General features: G+C 37.8%; 1 protein-coding gene across 1 annotated transcript in view; it reads right to left on the bottom strand.

The window, feature by feature from the left end:
• The window catches only part of LOC116475187 (spermatogenesis-associated protein 31D1-like), a 26,996-nt gene extending 3,032 nt beyond the window's left edge, over nt 1-23,964 (bottom strand). Inside the window, 1 exon segment of the mRNA XM_058445910.1 lies at nt 23,869-23,964. Within this exon segment, the coding sequence (XP_058301893.1) occupies nt 23,869-23,964 (96 nt within the window).
• Between the last annotated feature and the right edge of the window lie 2,480 nt (nt 23,965-26,444).

The following is a 26,444-nucleotide window of genomic DNA, read 5'->3' on the forward strand; positions in this document are numbered from 1 at the left end:
TGGTTTTAGGTCTAACATGTAAGTCTTTAATCCATCTTGAATTAATTTTTGTATAAGGTGTAAGGAAGGGATCCAGTTTCAGCTTTCTACATATGGCTAGCCAGTTTTCCCAGGCTCCTTTTTTAAATAACCAGCTCTTGTGTGAACTCACAGAAGAGCTCACTCATTACCATGAGGAGGACAGCAAGTGACTCGTGGGGGATCGGCCTTCATAACCCAAAGGCCTTCTACTAGGTCCACTTCCAACATTGGAGGTCACATTTCAACATGAGATTTGGGGGGAACAAAACATTCAAAACATATCAGCAGGCTGTCAGAATTTCCCATCTCAGAGATGCACCATCCTTGGGCAATTTTGTCATTTTGGAAACATCATAGAGTGTATTTACAGAAACCTAGCTGTGATAGCATAGTATGCACCTAGCTATATGGTACAGTTTATGTTTCTAGGCTACACAACCGTGTGGGATGTTACTGTATTAAATATTGTAGGCAACTAACACAATGATAAGTGTTTGTGTATCTAAACATAGAAAAATGACAGTAAAAATACATCTTATGAGACCACTGTCATATATGTGGTCTGTCAATGACCAACATGTCTTTATGCAGAATGTGACTGTATTCCTGTAGTGAGAGTTTCAAAGTGAAACATAAGGCTTGCCGTCAAGGAAGGAAGAAGAGGTGTTTGTGTGTGCATGTGTGTGTATGTGTATGCTTGCATGTAGGTATTCTAAGTGGGATGAAGAAGACCATGACTTTGGGGAAGAAAATGGAATCAGTCTTTGAAGGAGAGAGCTAAAAGAATGGGCTCCAGGCTGGGCAGCTTATGGAAGAATAACAAAGAAGGCCTGACACTCACCACTTCATGGAAAGGGCACTGCAGCAGAAACAAAAAGAATGAAGACCAGTAACAGTCCAAAGAATGGAGGGGCAGTTTAATCCCATGGGAGAAGAAAGGTTGTAGCTTTGAGCTAAGTATATGTCTCAGCTTCTGGGGAGGTGGCTTGCACAGGGACTTGGAGTGCACTGTCAAGAAAATGGCATGTGGGGGCCCACAACCCTTACTGGGGTGGCACAGAGGCAGCAAAGCTAGGACTTCAACTGGGCATCACTTTAGCAACCTGGGAGAACAAAAGACCATGGAAGATTGTGGCAAATTCCAGGCTCACTCTCTACTGCCTACCAAAAAAGCTGTGGGAGCGGCCAGGGGCTCCCAGAAAATGAACAGAGGGTCTTTGGTATGTAAAATGGGCTTTTTTACTATCTGTGCACCCTGACTATACACTCAGAGGAAAAACATGTTAGAATCCACTCAACACAGGGTTGTTTAAGAGATCCAAAGCCTTTAAGAAAAATCAGTGGCATCACATAAAGTTTATTGAATATGGGAGTACAAACAGGGTTTCATTCAGTGACTAACCAGCTATGTAGGTTTAGAACAGTTGTGTAATTTCTACAAGCTTCTGGTTATTCATGTACAAATGGGAATAATTGCCTCATAGAGGTAATGAAATATAAGTGAAAGCATAATGTAAGTATTTAGTGAGCACCTATTATGTACCTATAACTAAGTATGAACAGCAGTTTCAGCAGTTGAATAAGGAAGGCAAAACCTTGGCCCTCATGTGGTATAGAAGCTTATATTGGAGTCAGGGCATATGCCACTTAGTCATCATCAACACTTATCTGCTTCATTCCTCTCAAAATTAGGCTGGAGCAATCAGACTTGATTCTAAAAACTAGATATAGGTTAATGTGGTATAAAAAAAACTGGGCTCAGGCTATGAGATGTAGATGGATGTGATTTAAGGAGACTGGGGTCTGGACATGAGATTTAGAGATTCAGGTAGATGTGGTGTGAGGGGACTTCAATCTGGTAATGGAATGTGGGTGGATGTGGTGTGAGGGCCTGGAGTTGTCTAGCAATGGGATGTAGGTAGATGTGGTATGAGGCCCCTCTAGTCTTGGCCCTCAGAAAACGTTTTTCATGACCATCCCACTGTCCCTTCCCTTCTGTGGCAACTATAGAGGCCACATATTCCACATGCTGCAGCTACAGATGCATAAGAACTATACAGCCTACATCTAACAGTGGTAGGAGTCAACAACAGATTGTGCTTCAGAATTGATCTACTACCATACATAGCCTCTCTCTAGCAAACCTGAGGCATGCCAACATGGCCTACAATGGGAGTGAATAAGCTTGGAAGCATATCCTCCTCCAGTTGAATCTTGAGATTGCTGTAGCCGTGACACCTTAGTGGTACCCTGTTGAGAGACCTTGAGCCAGAGGCATTAAGCTAAACTGCTCTGAGATTCCTGACCCACAGAAACCATGAGGCTGTAAAGGTTTTGTTATTTTAAGCTTCCATGTTTTGGGATCATTTGTTACACAACAGTAGATAATCAATACAAACCCACATGTTCATCCGTAGGTGAATGGATAAACAAACTGTGATGCATCCATACAATAGAGTCCTCCTCAGCAATAAAAAAGAATCAATGGTTGATACATGCTACAACATGGATGAGGCTCAAAATAGTTATGTTGAATGATGGAGACCAAAAAAAAGAGTACCTACCGTGAGATTCCATTGGTATAAAATATAGAAAATGAAAACTAAACTACAGTGGAAGAAGGCAGATGAGTAACTGCCTAGGAATGGAGGAGGGACCAAGAAAGGTTGGGGGCAAAGGATTACAAAGGGGCTTGAGGAAACTTTGGGAGGTGACGGGTATGCTCACTGTCTTGATTGTAGTGATGGTTTCACAGATGTAAACATATCAAAACTTATCAAAATGTACCCTGTAAATATATGCACTTTATTAGCTCAGTAAATGAACTGTAATTCACGAAAGCTTTTAAAAATGTCTTTGTCTGTCTATACAACTCTGAAATGACCCTTTTTATTGAAAGAAGTGATTTTTTTTCCAGCACTTTGTAAATCCAGTGGTGTCCTCTGCATCCTAGTCTTGCATTTGAGAAACTTGCACTTTCCTATTCTATGTCTATGAATCTACCCAGTTAGGGTCCTCTGTTAAAAGAATACCATCAATTATGACACCCACATCCTTTCAAAATAATGAGCTATTAAAAGTCATTGTCTCCCCACTCGTCTAGTTTGTAGATAGTTCATTTACTCTTCTGGCACTGACCTTCGTCTTCAGACGACACCCCCTTGAGACAAAACCCTGGACTCCTAGATTTGTGCATTCCCAACCCAGACACATTCTAAGGAAGCTTGTCAGATGAGTGTTTGTTCAAACAAGTTTATTGGCAGTATAAAGAGGGATCAAGGATACATTCTATACATTGTAGGTTTACAGGAAAAAACAAGACTAAACAACAACACCAAAAAATCCCTCTTGAAGCCTCAGCTTTCAAGGTTTTAATTGAGGCAGAGGGTTAGAGGGTTGAAGCCAATCCTCATCTTTTCAGACCTCTTTACTGTAATTTGATGGGGTTTTGCTTCCTGATGTGAATTGCCACATTTATTGCTAGTCTTCACTCACTCATCTCTTTAACTTCCCACTGCTTTGGCAGCTATCTGAAGAGTCACCAGTCTACCAAACTTGCACATGAAGTGTGAAATCTAGATAAAATTCTGATATGACCTTAACACCTTCCAAATTATGTATTCAAGCCGTTTAAACCTTTTTATGGCTGATTAAGTGTCCAGAAGCCATAACTTAGAAGATACTTAATAGATTCTATAATGAATGAATTAATGGATCATTTAACTTCTGCAGAGCTGAATACTGGTCAGTGGTTTTAATTATTTCCTGATTGGATGAATTACATTTATTATTTCTAGGATTTGCTAAGGAAATGGTTCCAAATAACATTTTAGTTAATGGACATATACAAATAAATATATGTTACAGGCATAGCCATTTACAAAGTCGTAATTTAATTGTATACTTCTTTTTTTTTTTTTTTTTTTTTTTTTTTGAGACGGAGTCTTGCTCTGTCACCCAGGCTGGAGTGCAGTGGCGCAATCTCGGCTCACTGCAAGCTCTGCCTCCCGGGTTCCCGCCATTCTCCTGCCTCAGCCTCTCCGAGTAGCTGGGACTACAGGCCTCCCGCCACCACGCCCGGCTAATTTTTTGTATTTTTAGTAGAGACGGGGTTTCACCGTGGTCTCGATCTCCTGACCTCGTGATCTGCCCGCCTCGGCCTCCCAAAGTGCTGGGATTACAAGCGTGAGCCACCGCGCCCGGCTAATTGTATACTTCTTATGATGAGAGTTACATTACAAAGTTATCAACAAACTCTGTTATATCTCACTCCTAAGAAAAGGCTTGCTAGGAGTCTCTTGAATATTTTGAGTAACAATATGCCTATCTGATCCTGTGAAATTTCTATCTCCAATGTGAGTGTCAAAGAGAACTGTAGATAGAGTGTACACAACCCATCAATGGCTTCCCCTGACATCTCATTCTCTTCTCATGCCTGCTTTGTTTGTTTGCTCTTCTTTCCATTCTCTTGTCATCTAACACCACAGCAACTCTCTTAGCTCTGCAGAGTAGGTGATGTTTGTTTATAACAAAACTGTGTCAGGGCTGAGGCAGGCCAGAGGTTAAACGTACAACCCCATGCTTTTTTCTAGTACCATAGTCTCATTTGAGAACCAGAGAATTAATTTAAAGTCAGCGCCATAGGGGAGCTAAAGGATAAGGATACGATGAACCAGAAGGCAAACATTTACTAGAATAGTGTATGTGAATAAGAGGTGGGGCTCTGAAGTTTGAGTCAAAGATAATGAAAAGAGAATATGACATCAGTTCCAAGGAAGGAAAAACTAAAGGGCTGCTCCTCCATGCTGGGTAAATTATGGAGAGAAGTAAATGAAGTCTGAATTACAGCTCCATTACTAAAAGCTATGTGACCTTACTGTCTCAATGTCCTCATCTATAAAATGGAGATAGTAATATTTAATCTACTCATGCCCCGAATCCAACATGTGGTAAATAATATAAAATGTGTAAATCTTTTAGAATATTTCCAAACACATAATAACTTCTTAGAAAATGATTCAGTATTTCTGAAATATATTCCAAAGTGGACTAAGAGGAAATTTTATTTTATGGCTTGTTACTGTGCATTACATAAAAAATAGTTCTGTGGTAAAATTAATTATAATATATAAAGTTAAATAATTTTAAGTTGCTTTAAAAAATGTTGGAACTCTGAAAGCCTTTAATATACTAATATTTATGGGAGAAATACTGTATCCAGTATTTCCCAAATTTATTGGACCAAAGAGCCATTTGGCTACATTCTATGGAACACCCATTGGCAGTGGTCAATTACCTGATAGAAAACCAATAATTCATTTAGAGTACTAACAATGAGAAAGGTTAGCTCCAATGAATTTGTTCACTTCTAGAAAAAAGCTAGTTTTAGTTTACATGTATTTTGTATTTTAAAGTCAAATATTACTTTATTATGTAGTTTTATTACATAATAAATGTGAAATAAGTATAAGAAGCACCAAAGTCTTCTCAATGTTCATGGCTTCTGAAAGCCCTAATTCAGCCCAGTTCTTGGAGAAAAACTAGTTTATTATGGCTTGACTCAACCCACATAGAATTAATAAATAAGAGGACCTAGCAAATAAGAGTACTCAATATCACTCAGGAATTAGAGAATTCAGAGCATTAATGGATTTTTCTAATAACAAAGGGTCTATTTACCAAGAAAATGAAACAATTTAAAATATGTATGCACCCTAAAATTGGAAGGCAGAGGGACAACCCTGGTGGGCCTGGCAGGCAGAGTCGCCAGTCTAGTGGGCCCAAGAGGACAAAACATTGAACCGAAGAGGACTATTCCCAAGCATTACAAATCTTTGCTCTACTAGATTTCATACTTGCTTGAGACCTGTGACTTCTTTTTTCTGTTGAATTTCTTCCTTTTGGAATGGGAATGTCTATTCTATTTGTGCCTCACCATTGTATTTTGGAAGCAGATAATGTGTTGTCTTACGGTTTCCTTAGCTTCACAACTAGAGAGAAATTTTACCTCAGGATAAATCATACTTCGACTCTCACCTATACCTGATTTAGATAATATTTAAATGAGATTTTGGACTTAGAGTTGATACTGGAGTGGATTAAGACTTTGGGGGGAGGGGGCTATTGGGATGGGGTGCATGTATTTTGCATGCGAGAAGTACATGAATTTAGGGGGACCAGAGGAGAGAGTGTTATGGGTTAATTTGCATTCCCCCCATATTCGTAGTTTGAAACCTTAATGTCCAGCACCTTGAAATGTGAATGTATTTGGAGATAAGGTCTTTAAAGAAATAAGGTTAAATGAGGTCATTGGGCTGGAACTTAATTCAGTATGGCTGATGTCTATGTAAGAGTAGTTTAGGATGTAGACGTATATAATGGAAAGAACATGTGAAGACAGAAAAAGAAGATGACCATCTGTAAGTCAAGGACAGAAGCCTCAGAAGAAACAACCCTGCCAATACCTTGGTCTTGGACTTCTAGCATCCAAAACTGAGAAAATCAATTCCTGCTGTTTAAGCCACCCAGTCTGTGGTACTTTGCTATGGCAGTCCTAGAAAACTAATACAAATCCAAAATACATGAAATAAACCTGACAGAATGAAAAAGAGAAACAGGCAAATTCATAATTACAGTCACAGATGTCAACACTTCTTTTTTAATAATACATATAACTAATTAATAGAAAAACAGTAATGATATAGAAGAAATGAACAATATTATCAGCCAACTAGCTGTAATCGACATTTACGTTGTAATTTGTGATTGTGATTGTTTTGTAACTGAATTGACATTTATATAATACCACCAAACAATAGCAAAGCACATATTCTTTTTAAGTGCATATATTCACCAAGATAGAACATATCTTGGGTCCCAAAAGAAATATTAATAAATTTCAAAGAATTGAAAATCATAAAATGTATGTTTTCTAATAACAATAAAATTAAACTAGAAATCAGTGACAGAAAGATAACAAGAAAGTCTCCAAACTAGCAGTTTAGCAATATGCTTCTAAACAATCTACGGGTCAAAGAAGTAGTAAGAGAAATTTTAAAATATGTTGAACTGAATGAAAATAAATTTACAGTGTATCAACATTTGTAAAATGCAGCTAAATCAGTGCTTAGGTTTTTCAAACATTAAATACTTAGAAAAGAATAAAGTTCTCAAATCAACAATCTAAGCTTCCACCTTAAAATCAACAAATTTTAAAACAACCATAAAATAATAGATAAAAATTAATAAAAATAAAACCTTACTTTAAAAAAAACCCAATAACTAAAATCTTCCTTTTAAAAATCTTTTCTTTTAAAATTGATGAACTTTTAACAATACAAAGATAAAAGAAAGATGACACAAATTACTAGTAACAGGAATGATAGACGGGATATTACTCTCAATGATGATGCCTTTATAAGGATAACAAGGGAACACTACAAACAACTCTATACACATACTTGAACAATTTAGATGAAATGAACCAGTTCCTCAAAAACACATAAAAGCAAAACTCTCCAAAGTTGAAATAGATTAACTGAAGGGTCCTTAACTATTTAATAATTTGAATTTACAGTTGAAGACCTCCAAAAAGAAATCTATAGACCTAGATCATTTTACTAATAATTCCACTAAATGTTTAAGAGGAATTAACAATGATTCTAAATGTATCTTTCAGGAAACAGAAGAATCAGAAAACACTTACTAACAATCTTTCTTAGGCGAGCATTATCCTAACACCAAAATAAGACAAAACACTTCAAGAACTCTATAGACCAGTAGCCCTCATGAACATAGATACAAAAATGTTCTCAAGAAATACCAGCAAATTGGATTCAGGAATATACAAAATGAATAATAATTATATACAACCAAGTATAATTTATCCCAAGGCTGGTTAAATATTTGAAAATTGTTCAAGGTAATCCACCAAATGAACATTCTGAAGAAGAAAACCCAGATGACTCTATCAATAAATGCAGAAAAAAAAGTTTGACATAATTCAAAATTCATTCAGTATAAAAACTTCCAGTAAACTAGGAATAGAAAAGAACTTCTACAACCTGGTAAAAGGCATCTACAAAAATCTTACAGCCCAAAACACACTTAAAGGTGAAAGATTGCTTCCCTCAAGACAAGCAAAGAGGTAAGAAAATTCTTTCTCAATACCCCTTGATATCACACTGGAAGGCATTCTCATTTTAAAAGGCAATAAAAATAATTAAAAGGTACACATATAAGAAACGAAAAATTTAAACTGTTCCTCTGTGTAGATAACATAATTATGTAGAAAATCTCAAAGATTATACAAAAACTTTCTGATGAAAATATGGGTTTAACAAAGTGACAGGATCCACAGTCAATATAGCCACAAAATTTCTTTTCAGATTTCTGTATACTAACAATATATCATTGGAAACAGAAATTTTATAGATAGATTATCTCAATATCTCCCAAAATGAAATATATAAGTAATTTTTGAAAAACACTTTCAGGATCTACATGCTAAAATACATAAAGTGTGTGTAAAAGATTTCAAAAATACAAATAAATAGAGAACATACATGTTCCTGGAGTGAAAGACTCAAAATAGTAAAGATCCTCATTTTATCCATATTGATTTATATTATTAATGAACAAATTTCATTAAAAATCTCATTAAGATATTTTTGTAGATACCAACTGATTCTAAGATGTGACCCAAATCTAAACAGAAAATTAATTTTGTTACATATACACCTTATACACGTACCCGAAAGATAATTGTTTACAATATTTTAAATAATTATGTGCATGAAACGGAGTTCACGGCCAACCAAAAGCAAAGGTGTCACTGTCTCAGATGCCCATGTGGACAATCTGTGGTTGCTTGGCAATTACCATCATTCCTGACTCTGAATTTATATGCTACAGATAAGCAATCATTTTATTACATTTATTCACACATAAGTACTTAACAGTAAAAAAGATAACATGCCATTAATACTATGAACAAATCATGTGTTCAGGATAACTAAGCAACAAAGTAGCATAACCCACCAGAATACCTGTATCTGCTGTTAAACAACAGCAACACCAAACAATGGCTTTCGGTCTTCACCTACAATGCTGTACAGATGACTGTGCAATGTATTTTATATTTTTATTTATTTATTTATTTTTATTATTATACTTTAGGTTTTAGGGTACATGTGCACAATGTGCAGGTTTGTTACATATGTATCCATGTGCCATGTTGATTTGCTGCACCCATTAACTCGTCATTTAGCATTAGGTGTATCTCCTAATGCTGTCCCTCCCCCCTCCCCACCCCACAACAGTCCCTGGAGTGTGATGTTCCCCTTCCTGTGTCCATGAGTTCTCATTGTTCAATTCCCACCTGTGAGTGAGAACATGCGGTGTTTGGTTTTTTGTCCTTGCGATAGTTTACTGAGAATGATGGTTTCCAATTTCATCCATATCCCTACAAAGGACATGAACTCATCATTTTTTATGGCTGCATAGTATTCCATGATGTATATGTGCCACATTTTCTTCATCCAGTCTATCATTGTTGGACATTTGGGTTGGTTCCAAGTCTTTGCTATTGTGAATAGTGCCGCAATAAACATACGTGTGCATGTGTCTTTATAGCAGCATGATTTATAGTCCTTTGGGTATACCCAGTAATGGGATGGCTGGGTCAAATGGTATTTCTTGTTCTAGATCCCTGAGGAATCGCCACACTGACTTCCACAATGTTGAACTAGTTTACAGTCCCACCAACAGTGTAAAAGTGATCCTATCTCTCCACATCCTCTCCAGCACCTGTTGTTTCCTGACTTTTTAAACATGGCCATTCTAACTGGTGTGAGATGGTATCTCATTGTGGTTTTCATTTGCATTTCTCTGATGGCCAGTGATGATGAGCATTTTTGCATGTGTTTTTTGGCTGCATAAATGTCTTCTTTTGAGAAGTGTCTGTTCATATCCTTTGCCCACTTTTTGATGGGGTTGTTTGATTTTTTCTTGTAAATTTGTTTGAGTTCATTGTAGATTCTGGATATTAGCCCTTTGTCAGATGAGTAGGTTGCGAATATTTTCTCCCATTTTTTAGATTGCCTCTTCACTCCGACGGTGGTTTCTTTTGCTGTGCAGAAGCTCTTTAGTTTAATTAGATCCCATTTGTCAATTTTGGCTTTGTTGCCATTGCTTTTGGTGTTTTAGACATGAAGTCCTTGCCCATGCCTATGTCCTGAATGGTATTACCTAGGTTTTCTCCTAGGGTTTTTATGGTTTTAAGTCTAACATGTAAGTCTTTAATCCATCTTGAATTAATTTTTGTATAAACCAACAGTGTAAAAGTGTTCCTATTTCTCCACATCCTCTCCAGCACCTGTTGTTTCCTGATTTTTTAATGATGGCCATTCTAACCGGTGTGAGATGGTATCTCACTGTGGTTTTGATTTGCATTTCTCTGATGGCCAGTGATGATGAGCATTTAGGGATCCAGTTTCAGCTTTCTACATATGGCTAGCCAGTTTTCCCAGCACCATTTATTAAATAGGGAATCCTTTCCCCATTGCTTGTTTTTGTCAGGTTTGTCAAAGATCAGATAGTTGTAGATATGCAGCATCATTTCTGAGGGCTCTGTTCTGTTCCATTGATATATGTCTCTGTTGTGGTACCAGTACCATGCTGTTTTGGTTACTGTAGCCTTGCAGTATAGTTTGAAGTCAGGTAGCATGATGCCTCCAGCTTTGTTCTTTTGGCTTAGGATTGACTTGGCGATGTGGGCTCTTTTTTGGTTCCATATGAACTTTAAAGTAGATTTTCCAATTCTGTGAAGAAAATCATTGGTAGCTTGATGGGGATGGCATTGAATCTATAAATTACCTTGGGCAGTATGGCCATTTTCACGATATTGATTCTTCCAACCCATGAGCATGGAATGTTCTTCCATTTGTTTGTGTCCTCTTTTATTTCATTGAGCAGTGGTTTGTAGTTCTCCTTGAAGAGGTCCTTCACATCCCTTGTAAGTTGGATTCCTAGGTATTTTATTCTCTTTAAAGCAATTGTGAATGGGAGTTCACTCATGATTTGGCTCTCTGTTTGTCTGTGATTGGTGTACAAGAATGCTTGTGATTTTTGTACATTGATTTTGTATCCTGAGACTTTGCTGAAGTTGCTAATCAGCTTAAGGAGATTTTGGGCTGAGATGATGGGGTTTTCTAGATATACAATCATGTCATCTGCAAACAGGGACAATTTGACTTCCTCTTTTCCTAATTGAATACCCTTTATTTCCTTCTCCTGCCTGATTGCCCTGGCCAGAACTTCCAGCACTATGTTGAAAAGGAGTGGTGAGAGAGGGCATCCCTGTCTTGTGCCATTTTTCAAAAGGAATGCTTCCAGTTTTTGCCCATTCAGTATGATATTGGCTGTGGGTTTGTCATAGATAGCTCTTATTATCTTGAGATACGTCCCATCAATACCTAATTTATTGGGAGTTTTTAGCATGAAGGGTTGTTGAATTTTGTCAAAGGCCTTTTCTGCATCTATTGAGATAATCATGTGGTTTTTGTCTTTGGTTCTGTTTATATGCTGGATTACATTTATTGATTTGCATATGTTGAACCAGCCTTGCATCCCAAGGATGAAGCCCACTTGATCATGGTGTATAAGCTTTTTGATGTGCTGATGGTTTCGGTTTGCCAGTATTTTATTGAGGATTTTTGCATCAATGTTCATCAAGGATATTGATCTGAAATTCTCTTTATTGGTTGTATCTCTGCCAGGCTTTTGTATCAGGTCGTTGCTGGCCTCAAAACATGTGTTAGGGAGGATTCCCTCTTCTTCTATCAATTGGAATAGTTTCAGAAGGAATGTTACCAGTTCCTCCTTGTACCTCTGGTAGAATTCGGCTGTGAATCCATCAGGTCCTGGACTCTTTTTGGTTGGTAAGCTATTGATTATTGCCACAATTTCAGAGCCTGTTATTGGTCTATTCAGAGATTCAAGTTCTTCCTGGTTTAGTCTTGGGAGGGTGTATTTGTCAAGGAATTTATCCATTTCTTCTAGATTTTCTAGTTTATTTGCATAGAGGTGTTTGTAGTATTCTCTGATGGTAGATTGTATTTCTTTGGGATCAGTGGTGATATCCCCTTTTTCCTTTTTTATTGCATCTATTTGATTCTTCTCTCTTTTCTTCTTTATTAGTCTTGCTAGTGGTCTGTCAGTTTTGTTGATCTTTTCAAAAAACCAGCTCCTGGATTCATTATTTTTTTGAAGGGTTTTTTGTGTCTCTATTTCCTTCAGTTCTGCTCTGATTTTAGTTATTTCTAGCCTTCTGCTAGCTTTTGAATGTGTTTGCTCTTGCTTTTCTAGTTCTTTTAATTGTGATGTTAGGGTGTCAATTTTGGATCTTTCCTGCTTTCTCTTGTGGGCATTTAGTGCTATAAATTTCCCTCTACACACTGCTTTGAATGTGTCCCAGAGATTCTGGTATGTTGTGTCTTTGTTCTCATTGGTTTCAAAGAACATCTTTATTTCTGCCTTCATTTCATTATGTAACCAGTAGTCATTCAGGAGCAGGTTGGTCAGTTTCCATGTAGTTGAGCAGTTTTGAGTGAGTTTCTTAATACTGAGTTCTAGTTGGATTGCACTGTGGTCTGAGAGACAGTTTGTTATAATTTCTGTTCCTTTACATTTGCTGAGGAGCGCTTTACTTCCAACTATGTGGTCAATTTTGGAATAGGTGTGGTGTGGTGCTGAAAAAAATGTATATTCTGTTAATTTGGGGTGGAGAGTTCTGTAGATGTCTATTAGGTCCACTTTGTGCAGAGCTGAGTTCAATTCCTGGATATCCTTGTTAACTTTCTGTCTCGTTGATCTGTCTAATGTTGACAGTGGGGTGTTAAAATCTCCCATTATTATTGTATGGGAGTTTAAGTCCCTTTGTAGGTCACTAGGACTTGCTTTATGAATCTGGGTGCATATATATTTAGGATAGTTAGCTCTTCTTGTTGAATTGATCCCTTTACCATTATGTAATGGCCTTCTTTGTCTCTTTTGATCTTTGTTGGTTTAAAGCCTATTTTATCAGAGACTAGGATTGCAACCCCTGCCTTTTTTTGTTTTCCATTTGCTTGATAGATCTTCCTCCATCCCTTTATTTTGAGTCTATGTGTGTCTCTGCACATGAGATGGGTTTCCTGAATACAGCACACTGATGGGTCATGACTCCTTATCCAGTTTGCCAGTCTGTGTCTTTTAATTGGAGCATTTAGCCCATTTACATTTAAAGTTAATATTGTTATGTGTGAATTTGATCCTGTCATTATGATGTTAGTTGGTTATTTTGCTCGTTAGTTGATGCAGTTTCTTCCTAGCCCCGATGGTCTTTACAATTTGGCATGTTTTTGCAGTGGCTGGTACCAGTTGTTCCTTTCCATGTTTAGTGCTTCCTTCAGGAGCTCTTTTAGGGCAGGCCTGGTGGTGACAAAATCACTCAGCATTTGCTTGTCTGTAAAGGATTTTATTTCTCCTTCACTTATGAAGCTTAGTTTGGCTGGATATGAAATTCTGGGTTGAAAATTCTTTTCTTTAAGAATGTTGAATATCGGCCCCCACTCTCTTCTAGCTTGTAGAGTTTCTGCCGAGAGATCAGCTGTTAGTCTGATGGGCTTCCCTTTGTGGGTAACCCGACCTTTCTCTCTGGCCGCCCTTAACATTTTTTCCTTCATTTCAACTTTGGTGAATCTGACAATTATGTGTCTTGGAGTTGCTCTTCTCGAGGAGTATCTTTGTGGCATTCTCTGTATTTCCTGAATCTGAATGTTGGCCTGCCTTGCTAGATTGGGGAAGTTCTCCTGGATAATATCTTGCAGAGTGTTTTCCAACTTGGTTCCATTCTCCCTGTCATTTTCAGGTACACCATTCAGCGGTAGGTTTGGTCTTTTCACATAGTCCCATATTTCTTGGAGGCTTTGTTCATTTCTTTTTATTCTTTTTTCTCTAAACTTCCCTTCTTGCTTCATTTCATTCATTTCATCTTCCATCACTGATACCCTTTCTTCCAGTTGTATTTTATATTTTTAGTCGCAAAGTAACATCAGAAGCAATTGAGAGCCTGCGAAGTGAGCCTCTAGGGTTGAGGAGTCGTTCTGAATAGACAGTGTGTGTGTTATATGCCTGCATTTTGACTGTGACCTGTGACATGAGATCAGGAGAGGAATTTTTCACTAATAGTTTGTTATGTTAACACTCAAAAAGTTTTGGATTTTCGAGTATTTCATATTTTCAATTTTCAGAGTAGGGAAGCTCAACCTACATATACTTATGATACGATGCAGCAATCTTACTCCTGGGTATTTACCCTAGAGGTAAAACAATTTGTGTTCACCCAAAACCCTATAAAGGGATGTTTACGATAGCTTTATTCTTAATAACCAGAAGTTGGAAATAAGTGTCCTTTAATGAATGACTTGATAAACAAGCTATTGTATATTCATATATAGAATATTATCTATCAATAAAAAATAAACAGATTATTGACATCCATGAAGGCATTATACTGAGTGACAAAGGCCATTCACTGTAAGTCAAAACTGTATGATTCTATTTATATGACATCATGGAAAAAAACAAAACTATAGTAGAGAACAGATCTGTGGTTTCTAGGAGTTAGCAGTGGAAGAAAAGTAGGACTTCAAAATCCTTCATCTAGTTTGAGGATAGGATTTGTTTTTTACTTATCATTTATTCTGTTTATTTATTTTTAATGTACATAAAATGTTTCTATTCTGGGAGCCTAGAATTTTGGAATGTGAAAAGAAAACAAAAATTCATTATTATTATTTTTTATTTCCTGCCATGTTTTTTCTTCCCTAAGGCAGTGACCATAGATGGCTGAGCTAATTGAATAGGAAGGACCAAAGGCAGGCGGAGATAACAGCAGCGACATTCGACTTTAATTTACTGATGAGTAAATTCTCCCAAGGTCACATAGGGAATAAGTGACTAAAGGGCATTGAAAATTGAGTCGTAAGAACTTTTGTTGTGGTGAAAAAAGCAGGAGGTCCATATTATAATTTCATGGGCCCAGGCACTTTTACCTTTATGGACTCTTTTTTCCATGATAATGTAATATTAAGTATTATTTTTGATATAATTTTAAATACTTCAACATTTTCTAAATTTTAAGCAAAATTTAATAGATTTTCAAGGGCCCTAAAATTTTCTTTTTCTTTACATTTTCATTTGAAGAAAATTAAAGTTTTTTTCCAACCGTAAAATTTCATTTTTTCTCCTTATTTTAAAAGAAACTTCTCTGTATAGTAAGTATAATGTGGATACACATCATTATACATTTGTTTAAACTCATAAAATGTATGACACCAAGAGTGAATCCTAATGTAAACTATGGACTGTGGGGGATAATGACGTGTTAATGTAGGTTCATCATTGGTAACAAATGTATCACTCTGGTGGGGAATATTTTTAGTGAGGGAGGCTCTGCATGTTTGGGGGTAGAGGGTATATGGGAATTCTCTGTACCTTCCTCTCAGTTTTGCTGTGAACTGCTCTAAGAAATAAAGTCTTTTAAGAAACAACAACAGCAACAACATTGTTTTGGCCTCCTAAATGTATTAGGGGCCCCCAACAATGTGCCTGCTGTGTCTAATGGATAAGCTGTGCTGTACCTGCAAAATAGTCACTAATCTAAAAATTGGAAAAGTTCTTTAAATGTCTTAAAGGAAAGGCATGGTAGCATTATTACAAAAAATGATACTTCTGACTCCAGGATGTCTAAAGCAGACTTCAGGGAAAGAGCTGACACACAGTTGTCACATTGGTAGGCAAAAGCATTTGAATCTATGGGTCTTCAAATTTTCTTTTTAATAAAATAACTCAGACTCATCCACACCTGAATACTCTATATTGTCATGGTGATGGTGAAGCGAAAACAAATAATGAAGGGATCAGATCCCAGTTTTTGGAAAACTGTCAATGAATTATATAGCTTTCTTTCTCCATAGTTGCAGGTACCACACCAACTGAGCTCCCTGAACTGCCGTGATCGGCAGTGGCTGGGTAGACAGATAATTACTTGCAACCACTACAAGGCAGAGTGAAATGGGCTTTTTCCACCTGTAGGCTCTCTGTTCTTTATCAAGAAGCCCTGTATTTCCCCCTGCCCTCTAATTGGGAAATGTTACCAGGAATCACCCTTTGGTCAACCTCTCAAATATCATTGAGTTTATTTAACCTGCATCTCTCCTTAGTCATTTCTTCTGTTACCCATGTTAGTGCCTTATTCATGTGTTAGCTCTGCCTCAAGTACTCTTTTTCCTTTTTTCCTTTTTCATTTATCAGCCTCCTGGTGAACTTTTGAGACCTAGCTTCCAAAGCTACCTATTCCATGGCTGCTGTCTAGATCCTCGCTCTTAGAATTAATATCGCTTTTCCTTCCATGGAAATTCTAGTTATCTCTGTTTTTACCATAAAACACGTGTTGTAGTTCACTGTAATCTGCCCTTTCCCAGCTCCAAGAAGAGAGCACTTCTTTTGTTTTTCTGTCTTCCATTCTGCCTGAGCAGTATTCAAAAGCAATTGTTGGATCTGGAGATTGAGTTGAAGTTCTTTCTTTAGGTTCATCATTACTGTAATTCTTTCCATTTACTCTCCCAGCTACATTGATATAGAAGATGTGAAATATGCAAGTATTAGGCATTTGAGCTGATGCATGTTGCCAAGCACTTCAGACAATCCTCAATTTCTCTGAAATGTTGTACTTCAAAGAACCTGTTAAGGATTCAGGAAGCAGCCACTGAGTTAAGTCTCTGTATTAGATCAAGTAGTTTGTTAGAAACCACAAGTGACACCTATAAGCAAGATCCCAAATTACCTTTGATCGCAAAGTCTTTAGTAGCTGCTAGTGTGCTCAGGAGGAGATGCCTTACACTTCCCCAAGTCCAAGTTCTCAATGGGAGTGTCTGTACTGATCCTGCTTCCCTGTACTTCACTCCAACTTTGTCAGGATTTTCTGCAATAACATACACAATTGTAATAGCTAATATTTCCCAAGTGTTTACTCTGTTTTAGGGCACTATTTGCTCCTTTTATATGTTTTGTCACTTTCACTTCAAAAATTCCACAGGGAAGTAACACTATTACCATTTAAATAAGGAGGAAATACATTTTGATTGGATCAAAATGATTAGACATATTTTTGCACAACCCTATTGGTTGTAAGATTACATCTACAGTAATCTTAGCCAGTCTGCAGGATAAAGGGAAAAGTAGAGATGAAGGTGGTGATAGGGAGTTGTGTCTCCTCAAAGTCGTTAACGTGGCCTAACCTTGCATTACATCACATGTCTCACAAGTACTTTGTACAGTGCAGGTTCCCATGAAATGTTGGTACTGCTTCATATTTATATAAACTCTTGATTACCTTGAAAATACAAGGACAAGGAGAAGTAGTGCTTTTAATTCTGCAAGAAGAGGTTTGAAGTTTGGAGGAAAGAAAAACTGGAAATCAAAGATAATGCATTCAGAAGTTCATGCCTAAAACACCAGCTTTTATACTTCAGCACACTTGGAGGAGGCCCTACATACCTGAATGTTCCTGCTGGGCATATTTCCTGCCCTTTCTTTCTAATGAGATAGAAGAAGAAAGGAGAAACAACACAAACTTCGCAAATAAATATTTGAAGTTATTGAGGTATAGGAAGAGAAGATAACAAAACATATGTTTTTAATGATACTCTTCTTGTGTTTAGGTTGTACTCCCTTCCAGGATATCTGTATCTGAGAGTGAATGGGTGGAGAATGGGGAGGACTCAACCATATCATATCAAGAGAATCATATCAAGAGAATGCAACAAAATAGAGAATGTCCTTTCTGTTTTCAAGATTTGAGAGCTACAGAGTCTCAGTGTATTTTATAAACCTTCCCCCCAGTGCCCACTGTGGTGTAGGAATAAGTGAGCATTAGAATTACCATATGGTAGAAAGTTTCTGTGGCTCTAGGTTTGGCCTTCAAAGACTATGTAGAGCTTCCCTAGCACATGCGTGGGTTCATCCCACTAGCCTAGGAAAGATCTCTTAAAACTGAAGTTTTATATAATAAAAAAGGAGCATCAATGGATTATCAGATGTTGGAATTAAGATCTGATAGTGCTGCTTACAGCAGGTGTATACATTTGGTGGAGTCACATAAGATTACAAATTCCATTTTCTCATCTGTGGAGATAATACATGACAGAGCAGGAGCACCATAATTTTAGACAAACACCACCATTTTAAGTTCCAGCTCCCTTTCTAGCCTCATACATTTCAAGGAAATCACTTCTCTTCTAACTACAAGAAGCCAGAAAGAGCAGACAGTAAAACACAGATAAGACAGCTGGGGCACAGAAGGGGCAAGGGGAAAGTCTCTTGGGTAACTGCCAAACTTCACCCTCATACAATAGGCCCCAGTAAAACAGTGGGCCTTAAGCACATTCCTTTCCCTTCAGGTGCACGAAGATAGGGAAGCTAAAAGCAGACTCGGGTATGCCTCCAACTGCAGAAAGATGTATGGGAACAGACACACAACTCTCCCTCCCAGATAAGGACAACAAAGAGACACAGAAGTAGTCCAAGTCTCTGATAAGCTTTCCCACCCTGAATTCTTAAAAACTCTTAGTCTGTAAGAGAGTGCGCCTTCTGACCTAACTCGGTCAGAAATCCTCCCAGGTTTGAAATATACCTGTTGACTGTTGAGCCACACTTTGTGTTTCTCTCCTTTTTCTTTAATTCTTACAGTACCACGTATAATACTGATAACCAACCTAACAACAGTGTTGTGGAGATTCAGTGGGAGAATATATGAAACTTGATTTGTAGCCTGTGGAAGAGCTATTCAATATTTACTTCTTATTCATGATTCTTTTTGAAGTTGAAATTTTAAAAACTAGGACAATGATAATAAAATAGCTCACAAAAAGGAATAAGCTTAGCATTCACTTGGGGATTCGATATAAAACAATCCTTTTAAAATGTGCTTTTATTCTATGTGGACATTATCATACGTTATTTATTATGTCTTTGAGGATTGTTTAATCAAACAAAGACAATCAGAAAATGTGTAAGTCTCACTGACTTCAGATACGCTCACAGAATTTGTTGTCTAAGACAAAACTTCTGGCACAGGACTGGGAGTACTGGATCAGCAAGATTTTGACTTTCTTTCCTCTTCTTTCCTCCATTTCCCCCCCACCCCCCCGGCAAGTCTAGGAATATCATTTTCTCACAGTATTCTGTTATTTTTCTGGGCCTCAATAGGGCCTACATGGTTCCTCCTTCATTAAACTTCAAAGCCAAGAGGAAAGAAGAGTTTCATGCCTCTTTGCAAACATTAGGAAAAAGTCATAGATTCTATCAAATTTAGATTCAAAATTAATTTTTTTGTAAGCAAACCATGATCAATTTAAAGCAGCCAACCGAGATGGACAAGACAAATTTTCTCAATGCTATTTAAGAAAGTCCCTGTTAATGGTCTTGGGTAAGAACATTTGTAAACAGGACAGAAAGACTCTAGAATAAGAAAAATAATTCAAAGCAATGTGAAGAAAATCCAATTTTTCTAAATTTTTGATTATTTATTATGGCCCCTGATTCCTCCCACCCATTGGCTAAGGGAGTCTCATAATGTGTAAAACAATGACAAGTTTAGAGAGAGGGTGCTTTCTAGTAAACTTGAAAGTCATGAAAGATAGTAAACAGATACTAAACCATCTGTTCTTTTGGATGACTTAATGGAAATATAATGAAAGACAAGAAATTGATTACCACTGGAAACAGGAATTTTGCCAGGTAACAATACCATGATCAGCCTCCTTACTTATATTCCTGTTCTGCTTACTAGGAAGCACTTAGATAGTTTAGCCAAGCTCATTATTTCAAGTTTGTTTCATACTGACAGAAATAAAAATGATGCTCACATATTTGACATTCTAAAAACTGCTTTCAAAGTGTCATTACTGTGATTAACATTTTAGAATAACTTTTTCCTGTCTTCTTTCACATATAGCTCATATGCAGTATTTTTTTGTCTATACATCCTTTCAAATAATACATCAAATTAAACCCAGAAATACTCTAACTGGGGATCACTTTGATTTGTATATGGATGTGGCACCACGTACCTAAGTCCAGTGCATGGGAGAGGGTTTCCATTTTTCAGCATTCTGAAATTCCAAAAGTAAGCCTAGCTTTGTATTTTTGCCAAATTTAAGCTTATGGGAACACTTTAGAGAGAGATTTTGCTTGTTAAATGTGCTAGGGAAACAAGTTTCTTGACTGGTTACAAGGGAAAATGTAACTGAATGAGATACAAAATTAAAAAAAAATGAGTAGCAGCAGCGATGAAGACTATATCAGAAGTTTAGCAAGTAAAACTAAACATGGAATGTAAGTGCACATATTCGTGTTTCACATTTATTGGTGAAAACCTAGAGTCCATAGCCCCGATGGTCAAATACATTCATTGATCCCCAGAGTTCTCAGATCCACTGGTCTCCATAGAGCAAGAATAGGACTGGTTTCATTTTCTTCCTTGGCTGATTGGTTTTGGAGATGCTGTTAATTGCTCCCTTCCCCAAGAAGTTGACCCAATGTCCTCATGTATGTGTCTGTCATCATAAGAAGTTGGAGGAAATACCATTCTGGACATATTGGTTACAACTCAAGCTCTTTAGAGGCCAGTAAATATTAATCAGGATACATGCATGTCCACATTTATAATCTTTGCCTTGGCAGATTTCATGATGAAGTCTCCAGAAACAATTGCAGTAAAAACAAAAATAGACAACTGAGACCTAATTAAACTAAAGAGCTTCTGCACAGCAAAATAAACTATCAACAGAGTAAACAGACAACGTACAGAATGGAAGAAAATATTTGCAAACTATGCATCCAACTAATGTGTAATCTCCAGAATCTATAAGGAACTTAAGCAAATCAACAAACAAAAAACAAACAACCCCATTAAAAATGGGCAAAGGACATGAACAGACATTTCTCAAAAGAAGACCAGCAAGCAACCAACAAGCATATGAAAAAATACTCCACATCAGTAATCATCAGGAAAATGAAAATTAAAACCACAATGAGATATCATCTCACACTGATTAGAATGGATATTATTAAAAAGTGAGAAAATAGCAGCTGTTGATGAGGTTGTAGAGAAAAGGGAATACTTATACACTGCTGGTAAGAATGTAAATTAGTTCAGCCACTGTGAAAAGCAGTTTGGAGATTTCTCAAAGAACTTAGAACTACCATTCGACCTAATAGTCCCATTACTAGGTATTTATCCAAAGGAATATAAATCATTCTACCAAAAAGACATATGCACTTGTATGTTTATTGCAGCACTATTTACAATAGCAAAGCATAGAATCAATCTAGATGCCTGTAAATAGTGGACTGGATAAAGAAAATGTGGTACATATACACATGGAACAGTACACAACCATAAAAAGCATGAAATCCTGTCCTTTGTAGCAATATGGATGCAGCTGGAGGCCATTATCCTAAGTAAATTAACACAGGAATAGAGAACCAAATACTGTGGCTCTCACTTATTAGTGGGAGCTAAACACTGAGTACACATGGACACAAAGAGGGAAACAATAGACACTGGGGCCTACTTAAGGGTGGAGGATAGGAGAAGGTTGAGAGTGGAAAAACTACCTATCAGGTACTATGCTGGGTGATAAAATTATTTGTACACCAAATCTCAGTGACATGCATTTATCCATGCAACAATTCTGCACAAATATTTCTTGAACTTAAAACAAAGTTGAAAAAGAAAAAATTAGGCACAACAATGAATATGTATTAAGAAAGAAAAAATAAATCATGATAAACTACAAAAAAATAAGTTGGGACACCAAGTGTTTACATTTGCATGGCAAGGTAGAAACATAGACACAACTTTTTGCCATTGGTGGTAAGTTCCAAGTGGAAATTCTTAAACTCCTTGCCAAATTTAATCTTGAATGGGGTATGTAACCTGAGGTGCAGGGCACAGGGCGGTCATTCTTTACATGAGTGTTCTGAGCATATTGGCTACAACTCAGGCTCTTTAGAGGCCAGTACAAATATTAATCAGGATTTATGTGTGTCCACATGTATAATATAGTATATCATTTGAAAATCTACAGCCCAGTTTTACTTTTCTATTCCTTCTTAACAATGCCTATTACAAAGGGCTATACAAATTTATCAGGAAAAAACAAACTAAAAAGCTAATCTATTAATACACCACTCTGATTTTCCCTATGTTGTATTATTTAGGCTGGTTAGAATCAAGATGCCTAAGATGCCAAGATGCCTATAAGATTGACTTAATATCTTTGCCTTAAAGTTGTGGCACAAGACTTGAACCATATGACTTCTAGTTCCCACTGCTTAAGCCCTACCAGCTTTTTCCATGGCCAGATAGAAGGAGATGAAGGGAGAAGTTGACTTAAGCCGGAGGATGTAGAGAATTTCTCCAAGGCTGTGGAAGTTAGGGAGCATAGAACTCTTGGGTTTATGGATACACCATATATAAGATCTCTTCAAGGAAAAAGGTTGACAATCTGAATGAAATGGTCAATGGAACTCTCTACCTAACCTTCCAGTTGTGTTTCTTACTTATACCCTGGTTTAAAAATTGCAAATGGTTTGATGTGGTGTTTTCTTTTTTGTTTGTTTGTTTTTGCTATGGGCAAAATATAAGAATGCTAGCCACTATCCTAAAGCCACCAGACAACTATACCATTACTCTGTTATGTTCAAAAACTAGGGCAAAAGAAGCCAAGGAAAGAAGCTTTCTCCATGCTGTACTGAGGAGAAGATGAGGAGGTGTTCTCCCATGTCCAAAAGAGAGAAGTAGTTCTGAGTGGAGAGTGTCCTCACAAACTTTGTCTCTCAACCTTTAGTCATATGTCCTATGAAATTGTTGATAAAGTCCATTCTTTGGCTAGTATTCTTTCTTTCATTTATAATCATAGGATGGTTAGTATCTTCCCATATCAGAGACTGAGGATATCACCTACTTGTGTCCCAGCAATTAATAATAGTCCAGATGGCATCAGGTGGGGGAAGAATAGGGAATAGAGGGAAAGCAGCTTACCACATGATGGATTTCTTCATTAGAAAAGTGATGAAATTTTAAAATTGTTCTAATTATTAATTTATATTAATAGACTTTATTTTTAGGGCAGTTTTAGGTTCACAGAAAAATTCAGCCAAGTACAGAAAGTTTCTACACCCTCTTCATCCACCCATTTCCTCTATTATTGATGTCTTTCATTAGTGTGATATATTTGTTACAATAAATGAACCAATATGGATACATTATTATTAACTGATATAGTTTGGATATTTGTCCCTGCCCAAATCTCATGTTGAATTTTAATCCCCTACATTGGAGGTGGGACCTGGTGGGAGGTGTTTGTATCATGGGAGTCAATTCCACATGGTTTGGTGCTGTCTACGTGATAGTGAGTTCTCACAAGATATGGCAATTTAAAAGTGTGTGTGTGTGGCGGGTGGGGGGGTGCGACACACACTTTCTCTCTTGCTCCAGCTTCACCTTCCACAATGAGTAAAAGCTCCCTGAAGCCTCCCCAGAAGCAGATGCTTCTATGCTTTCTGTAGAGCCTGCAGAATCATGAGCCAATTAAATCTTTTTATAAAATTAATTACTTGGCCTCAGGTATCTCTTTATAGCAATGCAAGAACAGCCTAACACTTTAATTAAAGCCCGTAGTCCACCATTGATCTTTTTATTGTCTCCATACTTTTGCCTTTTCCAGAATGTCATACCTTTTCCAGAAATGTAGCCTTTTCTCGTTGGCTGTTATTCAGGTAACAATATACACTCAGGTTTCCTGCATGATATTTCGTGATTTGATAGCTCATTTCTTCTGAGCACTGAATAATATTCCATTGTCTGGCTATATCACAGTTTGTTTATGTATTCACCTACTGAAGAATATTTTGGTTGCATTCATGTTTTGGCAATTGTGAATAAACATAAGTTTTCAAATAATTTGGGTAAATACCAAGAAGCATGATTGCTGGATTTTATAGTAAGTGCATGGTTACCTTTGTAAGAAACTACCAGGCTTTCTTCCAAAGTTACTGTATCCTGTTGCATTCCCACCAGCAATAAATAAAAGCTCCTGTGCTCAACATACTCACTAGCATCGTCAGAGTTTTGGATTTTAGCCATTCTAATACATGTGTAGTGGTATCTCATTGTCATTTTAATTTGCAGTCCCCTAATGACATATGTTGTTGAACATTTTTTCTTATGCTTATTTGCAATTTGATATTCTTTTTAGGGAGATATCTGTTCATATCTTTTCTTCATTTTTAGTTGGATTTTTTTAATTGTTGAGTTTTAAGAGTTTTTATGTATTTTGGGTATAATTCCTTTATTAGATATGTATTTTATGAATATTTTCTCTAGTATAGCTTCTTTTTAAGATTCTCTCTGCAATAGTCTTTTTCAGAGCAGAAGTTTTTAATTTTGATGAAGTTCCACTTATCAATTTTTTTCTCTTATGAATTGTACTGTTGGCATCATAGCTAAAATTTCAGAGGGGCTTCAAGATGGCTGGCTAGAAGCATTTCATGCCCATCTCCTCCACTTAGAACCAAAATAATGCATAGAAAGTCACATTTCAAATACATTATCCAAGAGAGAATGTTAGAATTCAACAGAGAAGTGAAGGAAACACCAAAAACAGGGAAGGAGAAGGAAGAGAGGCAGCCTGCCTGGCCAAGATCAGCTGGCAGCTGGGAGTGACTTCCCAACATGGGGAAAAGGTGAGTGAGTGTTGTGGACAGTGGCCTACATCCTCACCATTGGATCCTGAAATCCTGGCCATGGGAGAACACTTTGATCCTGCTAACCCCTGAAACTAACACAGAAAGCTGCCATGGGACAGAAGTGCTCCAGGGATGGGGCTTGCACTGGGTCCCACACCCTTTCTAAGACTTAAGTGTCTACAGCAAGTCACCATTTTCAAACCTAGCCTTTGGCAGACTGCATGCTGTCCTGGGTCCCAGTAGTGCCAAAACAAAGGCATTACAGAAACCTGGGCAGTTGCTACTGAGACTGAAGAGAGAGGTGGAAGTGCTCCCACAGCCTGGGCTAAGAAGCAAGTGAGATTTTGGCTGTAGCAGTCACTGCCAGGAAGCAAGTATCACTGGGACTGAGACAGGAATGTGAGCAGAGTGTGAGTTGCCACTGGAATGTAACTGGGAGCTGGGTGGGGAATCCTGCAGCCAGGATGAGGGTTTGACCTAGGCATGGACTACTGCCAACAGGGATGGAAGGTGAGCCTTACTGGGACAGGGAATAAGAGGGATATGCATTCCCCACTAGCTGCCCAGGCTGTGGCCACTGAGGATGGCCCCACTCTCTCCAGTGGGAGGGCCTCAGCATGACTGCTACAGCTCCTCACCTGAGCACTCTGACCGAGGCCTGAGGATTATACTGCCACTGCCCACCCTGGCTTGTGCCTGCTTTCATCACAGGGAGGCCTGAACACAAGCCCACCCAACCCAGCTTTGTGCCCTGAGACAGAGCACATAGACCAGGATCCTGGGGATTGCTCAACCCAATCTGCCACTTTGGGCACCTGAGCACTCCTTTTAAGGGGCTGAGGCTGAGCCTAAACTCCTGGCTGCTACCACCTCAGCTGGAAGCTACCTGCAATCACCACCTATGGGCCTAGAGAGTGGCCCACCCAGCCCATTACAGCCACAGCCAACATTAATGAGCATAGCTTTGGACACAGGGAATCATCCTGCTATTGCTACTGCCATTTCCCATACCACATTGACTGCCCAGGGACCCAGGAACCTTCCCACCTGCCTGGTCCACTGATGTCACTACCAGCATCTGAGAAAACCACCTGAAGGCCCAAGAATCAATTTGCCCATAACTGCCAACACAGGTGCCGGCATACATTGCCCTGGGGCACAAAGATAGGCATGCTCAGCCCATTGCTGCCACCACTGGGGCCTGAACACTAATCCACCTGGCACCCAAGTCCCTGAAACAACTTCACTACAGCCTCCACTAATAACCACATCATAACCCACTAAGAAAATCACAGACACCACTAATGCTGTTTATAGCCAAAGAAATCATACAGAGACTACCCTACCACCGCACACACCCAGAATCAAAGCCAAAGTACCTTACACAACAGATACCATATATATATCTTCAGGAAAGAGTACTCTCCTATGAAAGTAAATTAAAAAATAGGAAAAAGCAAGTGTTACATCAGATACACAGTTATCAATGTAAGGATGCAGGAAATGTGTAAAAGCAAGGAAATATGACACCTCCCAAAAGAACATAATAATTGCCAGTAATAGAT

The sequence above is a fragment of the Hylobates moloch genome, unplaced genomic scaffold (assembly GCF_009828535.3).
Source record: "Hylobates moloch isolate HMO894 unplaced genomic scaffold, HMol_V3 SCAFFOLD_10, whole genome shotgun sequence".
NCBI lineage: Eukaryota > Metazoa > Chordata > Mammalia > Primates > Hylobatidae > Hylobates > Hylobates moloch.